Here is a 13,460-nt window from a genome sequence, read left to right as displayed (position 1 = left end):
ATAAATCATATATGTGTATATATATATACATATATATGTATATATATACATATATGTATATATATACACACACATATATATGCATATGTATATATATATATATATATGTCTGCAAGTCTAATTTCATGAATTATATTTTCATAGATTAAAATCTAGAAGAATCTTAGAAATAACTTGGTTCAACCCTGTCACTTTTTAGATGAGATTAAAAATCCAGACAGGTAACTTGATATTGTCTCCTAATTTAGATGTATAGCTAAATATTTCTAACAACTAATACCTTACAAATTTTTCACAATTTGTAATATTATAAGTCACTCAAAGTCAAAGTAAACAATAAAAAGGGCTATAAAGGTACTTGTTGATAAGAATATATGAACTATATATTTTAATACAAAACCAATACAACAAAGCTTATATTTTATTACTATTGTTATTGTAACACTTTATGTGGAAAGGTTATTTAGGATCATTTACTAATTGATTTCTGCTGATATCCTTTATAATGAAATTCATTTTAAAGTCAAGTTTAAGTGACTAAATAAGGCTAAAATAAACCAAGGAACCAAAAATCTTCTACACCTGATCACATGATTAGGAATATTATTGGATACATTATATTCATAAAACACTTAGCCTAACGAAATGGCACAAAATAGGTGCTTAATGTTTTTCCACTTCATTCTGTTCCATTCTATTTCTGTTCATTGAAATGAAATGGCAACTGAATAATGGGATGCCCAGAAAAATAAACAATGATCCCATAACTATTCCCATCTTCCACAGTTTAAAACTCAGCACTCTGAGATATCCCCTTGAACTCTGAGGGGATTGAAGTTACAAGAGCACGAAATAGAAGAACAAAGTTGTGACATAAACCAGATGGTCTGTTTCTTAATCCACTTTGCCTTCTATCACACTGTCTCTCATTTATTTAAATATAAAATTGTATTTATTTATTTAAATATTATTTAAACATAAAATCTTAGATCTTTTAAAATTCATCAATCCATGACCACATTTCAAAGTGGCTAATGCATGCAGAAGTCTATTTAGATATTGGGTAAATACAAAGTTCGGATAAAAGATGGTGCCTGTCTCTTCATGGAGTTTATACTCTATAAGAGGACAATGATACATATATAAAGATAAATTACTGTGTTGGCTAAAACAGAAATAATGTAATTAAACTCTTTTGTAAATCTGAAGGGACAAGGGAAAGGTTATTTATGACTAAGAGGTCATGCAAAGCTTCCTAAAATAGGCCCGAATTTGAGTTGGTTTTAAAGGATGGGTAGAAATTCAATAGATAGGGGAGACAGGACAACAGATTTGCTTCCACCAAGCGAATATTTTGAACAAAGACATAGAAGTTGGAAAATAAAGGATATATGTGGTAGATGAGTAAAGCAATTTAGCTGAAGTATAGAAAACATGGGAAAGAATTAAACAAGGTACATGACAATGGAGGGCCTTAAATGCCAAGTTCAAGAGTTCACATGAAGGGTAATAGGAAAACATAAAAGATTTTTGAGCAGAGAATCATATGACCCAGTCTACATCTAATGAAGATATCTCTCAATCAAAAAGTATTTTTTAAGTGCTAGCTCTATTTCAGGAAATATGCTAGGTGCAAAGGAACCCACAGGATGAAAAAAAGAACCCACATTCTATGAGGAGAAAGAACAACTAGCATTTGCTTTACATACATTTTCTCATTTGAATCTTACAACTCTGTAAAGTAAGTGCTACATCTATCCTCTTTTCACAAAGGAAGAACCTGAGGTTTAAAAAGGTTAAATAAATGATTTGCACAGAGTCAAACAGCTAATAAGCACCAGAGGCAGGATTAAAACTAAGATTTACCTGACTTAAAATCCATCATTCTGTCTATGGCATAATGCTTTGAAGTGAAGAAAAAAGGGAGGAAAAAAAGACTTGTTAGGAGATTTGCAATAGAGAGGTGGTCACATAGTGTACCATAGTGGTAGAAAACTGAATAGAGAGATATGGGGGTGGATGGAAAAGATATTAAAGAAATATATTTGGCATTACTTTTACCTGATTATATCTTTGAAGGGAGTTAAAGAAGAGTCAAATAGTAATGCAAATGCAATCTTATGTATATGCAGAGGAAGTGGCTAAACTGGCAGAGGATTTAAGCAGTACATGATTTGTAAGGTCCTCTCTCCACTCAAAAACCTCCTCCATTGAATAACTGATATCTGTAATGCCAAAATAAAAGATACTATTATCATTGATTTGTCCCCTTGTTTAAATATAAATACATACAATATAATATAAATAAATATAAAAACAAATAAGAAAAGCTTTATATTCAGACTAATTTACTTTGTAGTAAATGAAGCATCATTTTCTGTCAAATCCAATTCTTCCTGACCTCCTTTGAGTTTGTTTGTTTTTGGCAAAATACTGGAGTACTTTGCCATTTTCTTCTCCAGATCATTTTATAGATGAAAAACTGAAGCAAACAGGGTTAAATGACTTGCCTAAGGTTACACAACTAATAAATTTCTGAGGCCAAATTTGAACTTTCCTATTCCTGACTGCCAAGTCCAATCAACACACTCTTGCATGCTTAGTACTCCTTAAAATATAAACATATGCATATATACTATAAAAATATGAATTAGATTAGTTCAGCAAATCTTAATATAGTCTAATAGGGTACACTTCATAAAGTTTGCAAAACAAATGAAAGAGCACCACTAATATATGCAGAATTGTAAATTTATAGAACTCATCCTCCAGATGGGGTTCATAATGAAAAATAGAACAGGACAACTCTTTCATTAGAATACAGTAAGATTAGAGTAGTAGAAGAGTTAATTCTTTTCTGATGTCTAATTTGAGAGACTTAAACAGGAAGCTATCAAATAAGTAGAATGTACTATTTTGTCCTCAGGATGGCAACACATTTCTGTAAAGCTCATTTGAAAGAATCTCTGGGATTTTAATCACTTACAAATTGTTCTATTAAGGGCTACTGGACCAGTATGGGAAGTTCTGACAATTATATTAATAGCTAATATTTATATAATTATATTTGTTACAATATTTATATATTGCTGTGATAATATATTCCATATATAGTACTTTATATAGCCCTGTCTTACAGGCTCACAAGCATAGATCCGGAAGGGACCTTTAGAGGTCACGTAGTCCAACCCCGGTATTTTAACTGAGGCCCACAGAAATCAAGTGTCCGCCCAGGGTCACAGAACCCGCAGCGGTCCGAAGGTGGGATTCAGCGAAGGATCCCGGGGCTACAAGTCCGGCGCTCTGCATTCCGCAGCCTCGCTCTCTGTGCGTGGGGTAGCCAGGGCCTTGTGTTGGGGGAGGGGGAACTCTAGTTCAGGGTCAGACCGCAAGACAGAAGCCCAGCTGGGCATTCCAACAAACACCTCCTACAGGACTCGGTCTTCCAAGCGAAGGACCAGCCAAGGATTTGCACGTGCGCGGTTTTGGGGAGTGGGGGAAGGGAAGGGAATCCGGTCAGAAGTGAGAGTCTTAAGCCAAGAGGGCTTCTCTCTCCTTTAGGATCGCCCCCTCGGCCGCCTCCACCACCTCTTCCAACTCCCCGCCCCTCCCCGGAAGTGACGTAGCTCCCGTCCGGAACCTCCTGGCCCGGCAGCTGCAGCGTCACCAGCACAGCCGGTGCGAGGCGGGGCGGGCGGAGTAAGGGATCCGGCAGCCAACGAACCGGGCACCGCGCGAGAGGCAGCGACGCCGGCGGGGGGGGAGGGGGGCCCAGCGGCCGAGGGCGAGGGGGCCGGCGGCGGCGGCGGCGACAGCAGGGAGCCGAAGAGGCGGCGGAGAAGGGGAAGAAGGAGGAGGAGCCCCGAGTGGGGGTGGGGGTCGGGGAGGGTTGGGGGGGGAGGGGGTGGGGGGGTGTCCCTGGGGTTATGGAGCCGGAGGATCGGCCGGGAGGCGGGGAACCGCCGGAGCCTGGTGGGGACCCTGACTCCGCTACGAACCTGGGACCCTGCTCGCGGGGCTTCGTCCCGCAGAAGGAGATTGTCTACAACAAGCTGCTTCCCTACGCCGAGCGGCTGGACGACGAGTCCGATTTGCTGCTGGCCCAGATCAAAGGCAACCTGGGCCGGGCCGTGCAGCTGCAGGAGCTGTGGCCGGGGGGCCTCTTCTGGACTAGGAAACTCTCCACGTAAGTGACCCACACGCACTGTCCGCCTAGAGTCCAACGCTTTCCCTCCCCTTCCCTTCGGGGACCCGGGGACAAGTTCCTATAAGAGTGTGTGTTTGTGCGTGTGTGTGTGTGTATGTATGTATGTATGGGGGGGGAATTCGAGGAAGGGGACGGGGCGTAGTTTCAGGTCGAGTAACTAACTGCTAGCTGGAGGTCGGGGGCATCAAGGGCGCTCTTTGTCCGCCCATTCCTGAGTACAGGTCAAGTTCCTACTCTTTCCTCGCTCCCATTCCCCAGGGAAAACCAGGATCTCTTTCCACTTGGCTACATTGTAGTTCCCTTGCTGTTTCCGTGGGGTCGGAGAAGAGCACGGGTTCTCTGAAACGCTCTTCTGGGTTAGTTTTTTGGGGGGTCGGTCTGGGCTTGTCGGCTTAGCCCTGCTTTGCTTTGCCCAGGGGATTTTCGAGTTGTCTTTCTAACCCTAGAGGCCCTATTGCGGGAGGAAAGAAAACCTAGGCTTTTCTCTAAGGAGAGATGGATCTCTCCCTCTTCTTCCCCGCTTCCTCCTCTTTTTTTCTCCCTTTCTTTCTTCCTCTTCCCCTCTCCCTCTAGACTACCAAGAATGTTTCAGTTATTATCTCCCAATATGTGCCTGGGAAGGAGGAATTACTTTGATTCTATTTTCTCTCCTGATTTTCCTTTTCAAATGTGACTCCGATCTCTGACAAAGTCTGTGATATCAGTTCCTGAATAGAGAGATGTGGTAATAACACTGTTCTGCTTTTTAGTTTACTCTGAAACGGAATAAAAAGTTTGACTTAAAATTCACTTTTGAGACTTGGGTGTTTTGAATAGTGTTTACTGTTAATGGTGAGTGAATCAACTATTATTAGTTAAGGCAAACCGAAAGCTGCCTCCTTGTTTTGATAATTCTTTTCATCTGAATAGGAAAAACTCGAAGGGTATCATGAAGCTGCTAGTTTTTCTAATTATGTATCAAGATTGTATCATTAAATTTCATGAAACTCTCAGATGTATAATGTCCCCAATTAGTTACTGTTTGAGTAGTTGAAGTCTTTCAGTTACACAGAATACTCAGTTGCAACCTAGAAATGTTATGAAATAAAAAGTCAGTAAAAACTGACAGTGGGAAAGCATTAAAGACAGAGACATTGTTTTTCTTGCTTTTCTGTTGTGGAGTAAACGTTTAAAGTGAGAAATTTTTTCCCCACATTTAGGCACATTTCCCCTAAAAAAACAAAACAAAACAAAACAAAACAAAAAAAAAAAACCAACCTCCTGACCTTGCTAAACACAAATATGGATGAGTGAGCCCAAGAGATAAGTCACTTGGACAGTGTTTATTAAAATCTGCTGGATAAATTGGATGACTCAGGATTTTATATTGTAATGGCCCTTTAAATTTTACCATAAGATTGTTATTCTCACCTGATAGCTCTCAGGGATCTCAGTGAAAAAAAATTGCCTGATTTGGGAGAACTAAGCATCTCTCCAATTTAAAAACAAAACAAAACAACAACAACAACAAAACCAAAATCAGAACATGGAACAATTTGCTCAGTTTTGGAGAAGCTATAAGATATCAAGGTTAAATAGATCTTACTAGAGTGGTGAAAATTTTGCAGACCTGTGATTGGAGAAATCTTAAGAACATAAGTACAACAGGTAGAAGCACCACAATTGCTCAAAAGTTTAAAAACAACTTGCAAGTGATTAAAAAATCCCAGAGTTTCTGTCAAAAGAACTTTACAGTATTGTCATATTTAGGTAAAAAGAAAAGTACACTCTCCACTAATTTCTGATAGCTTTCTGTTTTAATCTCTCAATTTAGATTTGCTTAAACTATTTGTGCCAACAAAAAATTAGTTTTCAAATATATATTCATGTATAAATTGATATGTAGTTCACCTAAAGTTCATATGAGTTTGAATAAGTATTTGTTTGCCAAAAAGATTTTTGATAGTCACATTTGGTAAAGTGGATATTTTGGAGTTATCTTGTTTGTGAAATGTCTAACATAAAAAGAGCTGAACATAGTTTTTGGTAGTGACACTGAATTATCTGTAGTTGAGATCATATAAGTAAACATTTTACCACTGACATAAATAACAAGCATGCTCTTGTTTACCAAGAAATAATCCCGGGTAGAATTTTGTTTTGGAGTTGTGGTTGAATCCTGCAAACTGAGTCTTGTGATTGCATTATGTGACATTTTGAACTTGGTTGGACACATTGAGATCTAGGGTGTGCATTTTCTTCTAGGCATTGGTTAAGTCATACTGTTTACAGTTATACTTGTTTTTAGATTTGTTTGTTGTAGGAATTTATATACAAATACTACTGAAACTTGTAGCAGCTGTCAATTACTGAGAGGTTTCAAAATTTAGAAATTTGCAGAAAAGTGGTAATAAAGGGTTACTAATGAGTTTCATGACTTATGGCAAATCATTTAGTCTCTCCGGGTCTCTTTCCTCATCTGTAAAGTGAGAGAGATGGTTTAAATGTGGTTTCATGATTTTTTTTTTATCTTACTACTATAGTAAAAACTCTTTAATATATAAAGTAGCTAGTATTCCTGAAAAGTTTTCAAATGGAATTTATATATTTAATCCTATTTTTCCCAATTATATTATTATAAGTGAAGTAGCTAGCCAGAACAGAGTAACATAGAGCACACTAGATGGAAGAAGGGACTCAGAAACCACAGCAGAGACTGAAAATCCCGAAATGCTGGAATGATTCTATTTCTGACACATAAGTATATATTCCAGACTGGGTGTCATAGAGCTGTTCGGTCATCAGTTACACTTTAGTTACAGCTATTAATTGGTGTTTGGATTTAATTCTGGCTTAGGAGGTAATCTCTAGTCTATTTAAATTCTGTAGTTAGTCTCCACGTTTCAGTATGTGGCTCTGTTCGTTCTTAGGATATAGTCCTTGGAATTTGCTCTGGATAAAAGAATTATTCGTTGTCTATGGGAATAGGCCTCCTGAAGTAAATGTGACCTGGTGCCAGGGGCAGCTAGGTGGTACAGTAGATAGAGCACTGGATTTAAAGTCAAGAAAACTCATCTTCCCAAATAAAAATATAGCCTAAGATGCCTAGTAGTTGGCAAATCACTTAACCTTTTTACCCCACTTTCCTCTTCTGAAAATGAGCTGGAGAAGGAAATGGCAAAGCGTTCCAATATCTTTGCCAAGAAAAAACCCAAATAGGGTCACAAAGTTGGAAATGACTATACAACTACAACAAAAGTGATACAGTAAAAACATAGTAAGAATGAATTTCTAAAAGGGAAGCTGGTGGCACATGGATAAAGTGCTGAGCCTGGATTTGGGAAGAGCTGATTTCAAATACCTACTAGCAGTGTGACCCTAGGCAAGTCACAACTTCTGAATGCCTTAGTTTCTTCAACTATAAAATGAAAATAAGATCTATCTCACCTCATAATTGTGAGAATCAAATGAGATTTTTGTTTTTCCTAACATACCTTGCACATAATAAAAGCATAAAAATGCTTATTCCCTTCTCTATCCTCAAAGTGCTACAGGATTGATATACACATATGCAGAAGTAAATATAGGGTAATTTTCAAGATGGATGTCATTATCTGAGGAGATGAGGGAAAGCTCCATGGAAGAGAGGGCATTTGAACTTATCCTTGAAAGAACATCAGGAATCGAAGACTCAGAAAAAAAATCATTTTGTATGTTAGATATAGATTGGAGAACAGGTTACAGTCTAATTTGTCTAAAAGTGAATGATTGGGAGGAACATGTACCAAGGTTAAAAAAAAAAAAATGGACTGGAGCAAAATTTTTCAGGGCCTTAAATGCCAGGCTGTTTGTTTTTATCTTAAGAATCAGTAGATTCAGTTAGGTTCTTAGTTGGAAGAGACCTCATATACCAACTAGCCATCCCAATTGAATAAGTATGCCTGAGGACATAGCCTGGCAAGTGGCAAGTGGCTTTCTTTACTTCAAGTCTTATAGTGAGAGGAAATTTATTGCTTCCCAGAGCAGCTAGTTCCACTCTTGAAAGGGAAAACAAATGAAGATTTCTTCATCTCTAAAATGAAGAGATTGGCCTGCATAATTTATTAAGGACTTTGTAAAAATCCCATGTTTCTGTGATTATTTATGAAAACTGATTAGATGGAATGGGAGCACTATCTATTGGTTTATTGAGGCAATCCCTTCATATTGTGACCAGAGATGAGATTATAGTTTACTTATTGAAAAATAAGATTTATTGACACAGAGATGAAAAAGCACTCCCCTCCTGCCCCTTCCCACCCTCACCCTTTCACATTTGTGTTTTCAAATTCTGGAAATGGGAAGTTGATTCAGGGTATCAAATTTAACCCCTGATGATACAGTGAAATTCTCTTACTTTGAGCTGAAGAATGATTGTATGTACTGTATTCAGGAACTATTTAATTTACTAATTAAAGAATAGTCCCTTTAGAATGAACCAGCAATTGTTTAATTATGATCAAAAGTACTTTGTAGTCTTCTAGGACAGGAAATAGATTATCCAGTTGAAACTACATGATTCATTTAATTAGATTATGAAACTACCTGAAGTTGGAATTTAGCCAAGATAGTGAGTTAACAGATAGTCCTATTTGTGAAAAGTAAAAAGTGATAATGGCCACAGAAGCTCTAGAATTCTGAATTTTGGGTCTTTAATGACATTTGACATTTCTATCATCATTATGCAAATCATATTGGACTATTGTTTGGTTCAGCAGTTGGAGGAAAAGTGTTACAGACAGCCATCTTCCAATCTATGGACTTAAAAGAAATGCTAAAAAAATTTTCACTTGCTATAGTTCAGCTTTATATAGTGCTTTACAGTTTGCAAAGTTCTTTTTTTCCCTAACAACTCTTAAAGACATAGGGGAAGGAATTATAAAATAAGGAAACCTATACTCAGAAGAGATGAAATCAATTGTGCAGGGTCACTTGGTAGTTAGTGAGTATTAAGTGGCAGGAGTGAACCCAGGTGTTTTGATTTCAGACCCACTATAAGTCTTTTCATTATGTCACGCTGCCACCTCAGTAGAATTTGCCGTTATATAAACAAAATGGGTAATGTTCTAAAATTGGGGGAGAACTTTCTAACAATTTGTATTGTCTAGGAAGGGAATGTAGCAACTTTATGAGATTAATGGATTTCCTTTCACTTAGAGGCCTCCATGTTGCCTTTCTTACTTCCTGTCAAACAAAAGATATTTTAGAGAGTAAAGAATCACGTTTAACAAACACAACAATGGCTTATAAACAAAAGTTTTTTGTTGTGGGTTTTTTTAAGTGTACATGAGACCTAAAACATAAGTATATCTTTGCAACTTATTTTCCCTGCTTTTATGTTCTTGTTTGTTTGAATAGGACACTACTATATTTGTTAAATATTGACTCTCATATACATTTATAGATACTATTAAAAAAAAAAATCTCCTTCCTGTGAAAATCCCCATAAACCTCATTTTGACATGAAGGGACCAAAAATTATTAAAATTTGTGCCAGTGGAATGTGAGTTCCTGGAGGTTGTACCAAGCTGAAAAGGCTTGTTCAGACCTGATGATGGACTGTCTTTTGCTTAACCTGGTTATGTTTTGAATGGTTCATAACCAGGTGAGCTACAGAGTGTAAATTTTTTTAGCTACCGTAAGTCTCAAAAATTGTTTGCTGTGTTGTACACTTTAAATTAAAAAATGTAGCACTTTTCGATCACTGACTAATCAGTCAGTGATTATTAATGATTTTCTTATAATGTACTATGATGGGATACTGTATTAGTTGCAAATATGAGCAGTTGGTCCTTCTCTACAAGTGCTTCTAATTGAGTTGGTAGATGAGTCTCAAGTGAAAAGCTAGGTAATAGTAGGACAGTGGGTAGAACAGTGGACTTTGACTTGTACTCAGAAAATACTGAATTGACATCCACCTCCAGATACTTCTTAGCCATATGATCCTAGGTAAACTATTTAACTTCTTGGGCCTCAGTTCTTCTGTAAATTGAAGAATATGATAATAGTGCCTATATGCCAAGGTTGTGAGGATAAAATGAGATATTTATAAAGTGCTTTGCAAACCTTACAATGCTTTAAAAAATGCTGTTATTATTAATGCAAGATCAATTTAATATTTAGTATTTAATTGATAGATGACAGTACTGAAAACTGAAGATATAAAGATCTTACACAGTATAATCTGAAGTGGGTAGAAAAGATGGAAAATCTTGGGTTTTTTCCCTACCCTTTTCAGATTATATTGTGTAAATGTATAAGAATGGTAGCTGGCTAAAGGCAAACGAGATGCTGACAAAATACTGTAGGAAGGTTTGAGAAGGAAGACACTATTGAGCTGGGGAAAGCGGAGAAAGCTTCATGGAGGAATCAATTTGAACTGGGTTTTGAGATAAGGATTCCAACAGATCAAAATGGGGATAATCTATTGAGCATGGTAGCATAGTGAAATAGCATTTAAAGTTGAAAGACCAGTGTTCAGATTCCAAATCTATTACTTATTTTCATGTGTGTATTTGACCTCTAATGTCTAAATATCTAAAGATAATTAAATTATCTTTCATTTTTTTCTCCAAAATGACTTGTTTTAGGCTTCTTTAGACTAATAGTCTTAGAAATTGGAAAACACCTCATAAGTCTAGTTTAGCCAAAAAAGTATTACGAGGGAATGGTGTAAAATATGACTGGAAAAATAGGTGGTGAAGGACTTTAAATGCTGGATAAGCTATTTAAATTTTATCTCAGACATAATAGGGAGCCACTGAATGTTTTTGAAGAAAGTGCCATCTTCACACCCATGCTTTGGAAAGATGTTGTCAGCAATGTATTGGATGGAATAGAAAAATAAGTTGGAAGTAAGGAGACCTTACTCTAAAGTAAGACTGGCTATTGCAATAGTAGGTCACAGGTGTTGAGAACCTAAAATAAGGACCTGGCCAAGTTAATTAAGAGAATTGCTGTGAGCATGGGTAGAATTTATAAAACTTAGAGATTGAGCTATGGAAAACGTGGGATTAGGAGCAAAGACAATTTTGTCTTTTAATCTTTGGTGAAAAAGGTACTTGACAATAAATATCCTGCGTGACTTTTTAGAATAAGTAGAGGTAACAGGGGATGCTTCTGGAGTTTGTTGAATGTTAAAAGGAAGGGAATAATGTGATTGAATATGCATTTTTGGAAAATCACCTTGATTTTGGTTCAGGATTATTTGGAATGGGAAGAAAGGCTTGAGGCTGAGAGACCTAATAAGTTTTTGAGATGTCCTCAGAGAAATAGAGACTTTGAGAGAAAGGGCAGATTTTAGGCCAACTAATTCAATTTGAGTTTATTGAGATTGTGGTATCCAGGAAATATATGCCTATCAGTCATAAGACAGAACATATTTAGTTTTAAACTAATCAGTAATATGAATGCCAAATTCCCTAAATTCAGGAGAAGAGAGAGCCTCATTGACTCGTGGGGAAAAAAAGTAAAACTTGCATCTCCTGAAAATTTTAGGTTGGATTAAACAGGTAATTTGGGGATTGTAGTGCTAAAAGAAACTGAATAGAGGCACATAGTTTAGATATTCCAAAATTGGAAGAGGCTTCAGAGGTCATCTAGTCTAATCAGAAAGGAATCTTCTGTATAATATCCCAACAAGTGGGCATTCTCTTGAAGATTACCTTCAAGTAAAGGAAAATTTAATCCCACCAAAGCTGTTCATTCCACTTTTTCATGTTCTAATTATTAAGAAATTCTTCCTTATTTTTAGTCAAAATGTATACCTCTGCATTTTTTACCCATTGCTTTTACTTCTGCTCTGATAGACCAAGTAGAACAAGTTTAATCCAATCTTCCAGTGCTTTAAATGTTTGAAGATAGCTATTGATTCTGTACAATAAGGGCAGCTGGGTGACAAAGAGGACAGAACTCTGGCCCTAAATCAGGAAGACAAATCCAGAGTTCAAATGTAGCCTTAGACACTTTGCTGTCTGTGTGATCCTAGGCAAATCATTTAACCCTATTTGACTCACTTCCTTATCTATAAAATGAACTGGACAAAGGAGATAGCAAACCACTTAAGTACCTTTCTGTCTAGAAAATCCCAAATGGGTCTCAGAATCAGACACAACTGATCAACAACAGAACTGTCGCTTCCCAACTCTTCTTTTCTCCAGACTAAACATCCCTATATAGTTTTCATCAGTTTTCATGTAGTATAGTCCCTAGTTCCCTCACTCTTCAAGGAGAAGATTTCAAAAAGTTTCATTTAAGGTTAGACCTTGAAGGATGGATAGAATTTGGGAAATAATGGATAAGTTAGAAATAGTGAAATGACTGAAAGAGCTGAAAAGATAATGTTTGAATGAAGGGCACATTTTAATTTTTAAAGCATTTGTAGGAAAAAAGAATATATTCCATTTATGTGGTCTAAACCAAAGAGGAAGAAGAGATGTAGAAATGATTGGGGAAAGTAAAAGAAGTATCATTTCAATGGTTAATAAATCCCAAATAATTGGATTTCCCCCCCTCTGTTAGAGGTTCTTATGAATGTTCTCTTATTGGTAAAATAGCACCTCTTTTCATATGAGCTGTTGAAACTAGTGACTAGTGTACAATTATAAAACACACTTTGAGGTTTGATGATTCCATCAGTATGTGCTGCTTCTACTAACATAGATTCCATTCCCTCTATATTTTTCCAGATGGCCATTGTTGTTTTTATAACCATTTCTCTAAACCAATTAAGACATTTTTTAATGGCCCAAACACTGTCCTAAATTGAAGGTACCATGGCAAACTCTTTGCATTCAAAGAGTTTACTTTGTAACAGGAAGACAACATGTATACATGAATATGTACAGAATATATGCAATAAGGACAAAAGCTAGTTTTAGGAGGGAGAAACTAACAGTTGAGGGGAACCATGAAAGGCTTCAAGAAGATGGCACTTAAGCTGAATCTTGAAGGACACTGGGATTCTAAAAGGTAGAGGTTAGGAGAGTGTCATAGGGGACAGCTAGTGCAAAGAAAGTTACAGAGATAAGATACTGAGCTCCATGGATACAAACACTTGAGTAGGCCAGTGTGGCTGGAACACAGAGTACAGAGGGTAGAAAGAAGTTAGGTTATTAAATCTTTAAATATTATAAAAGAAGTTTAAAATTGTTCCTTAAGATAGAGGTAATAGGAGATGCTTCTAGAATTCGTTGAGTGTTAGAAAGAGAGGGGAATGATGTGATTAGATCTGAAT

At 36.9% G+C, this 13,460-nt stretch overlaps 1 protein-coding gene across 3 annotated transcripts in view; it reads left to right on the top strand.

Annotated features, from left to right (window-relative positions):
* Positions 1 to 3,923: 3,923 nt before the first annotated feature.
* The window catches only part of PSME4 (proteasome activator subunit 4), a 112,743-nt gene continuing 103,206 nt past the window's right edge, over positions 3,924 to 13,460 (top strand). For all 3 annotated transcript variants that reach the window (XR_007950315.1, XM_051975270.1, XM_051975269.1), the window contains exon 1: positions 3,924 to 4,186. Coding sequence is in view for 2 of the 3 variants with exons in the window: in XM_051975270.1 (XP_051831230.1) it covers positions 3,927 to 4,186 (260 nt within the window). In the remaining variant the exon portion in view is untranslated. The remainder of the gene's footprint in view (positions 4,187 to 13,460) is intronic.

This window comes from Antechinus flavipes, chromosome 2 (genome assembly GCF_016432865.1).
Source record: "Antechinus flavipes isolate AdamAnt ecotype Samford, QLD, Australia chromosome 2, AdamAnt_v2, whole genome shotgun sequence".
NCBI classification, from domain to species: Eukaryota; Metazoa; Chordata; class Mammalia; order Dasyuromorphia; family Dasyuridae; genus Antechinus; species Antechinus flavipes.
This window is presented reverse-complemented; position numbering and strand designations above follow the sequence as displayed.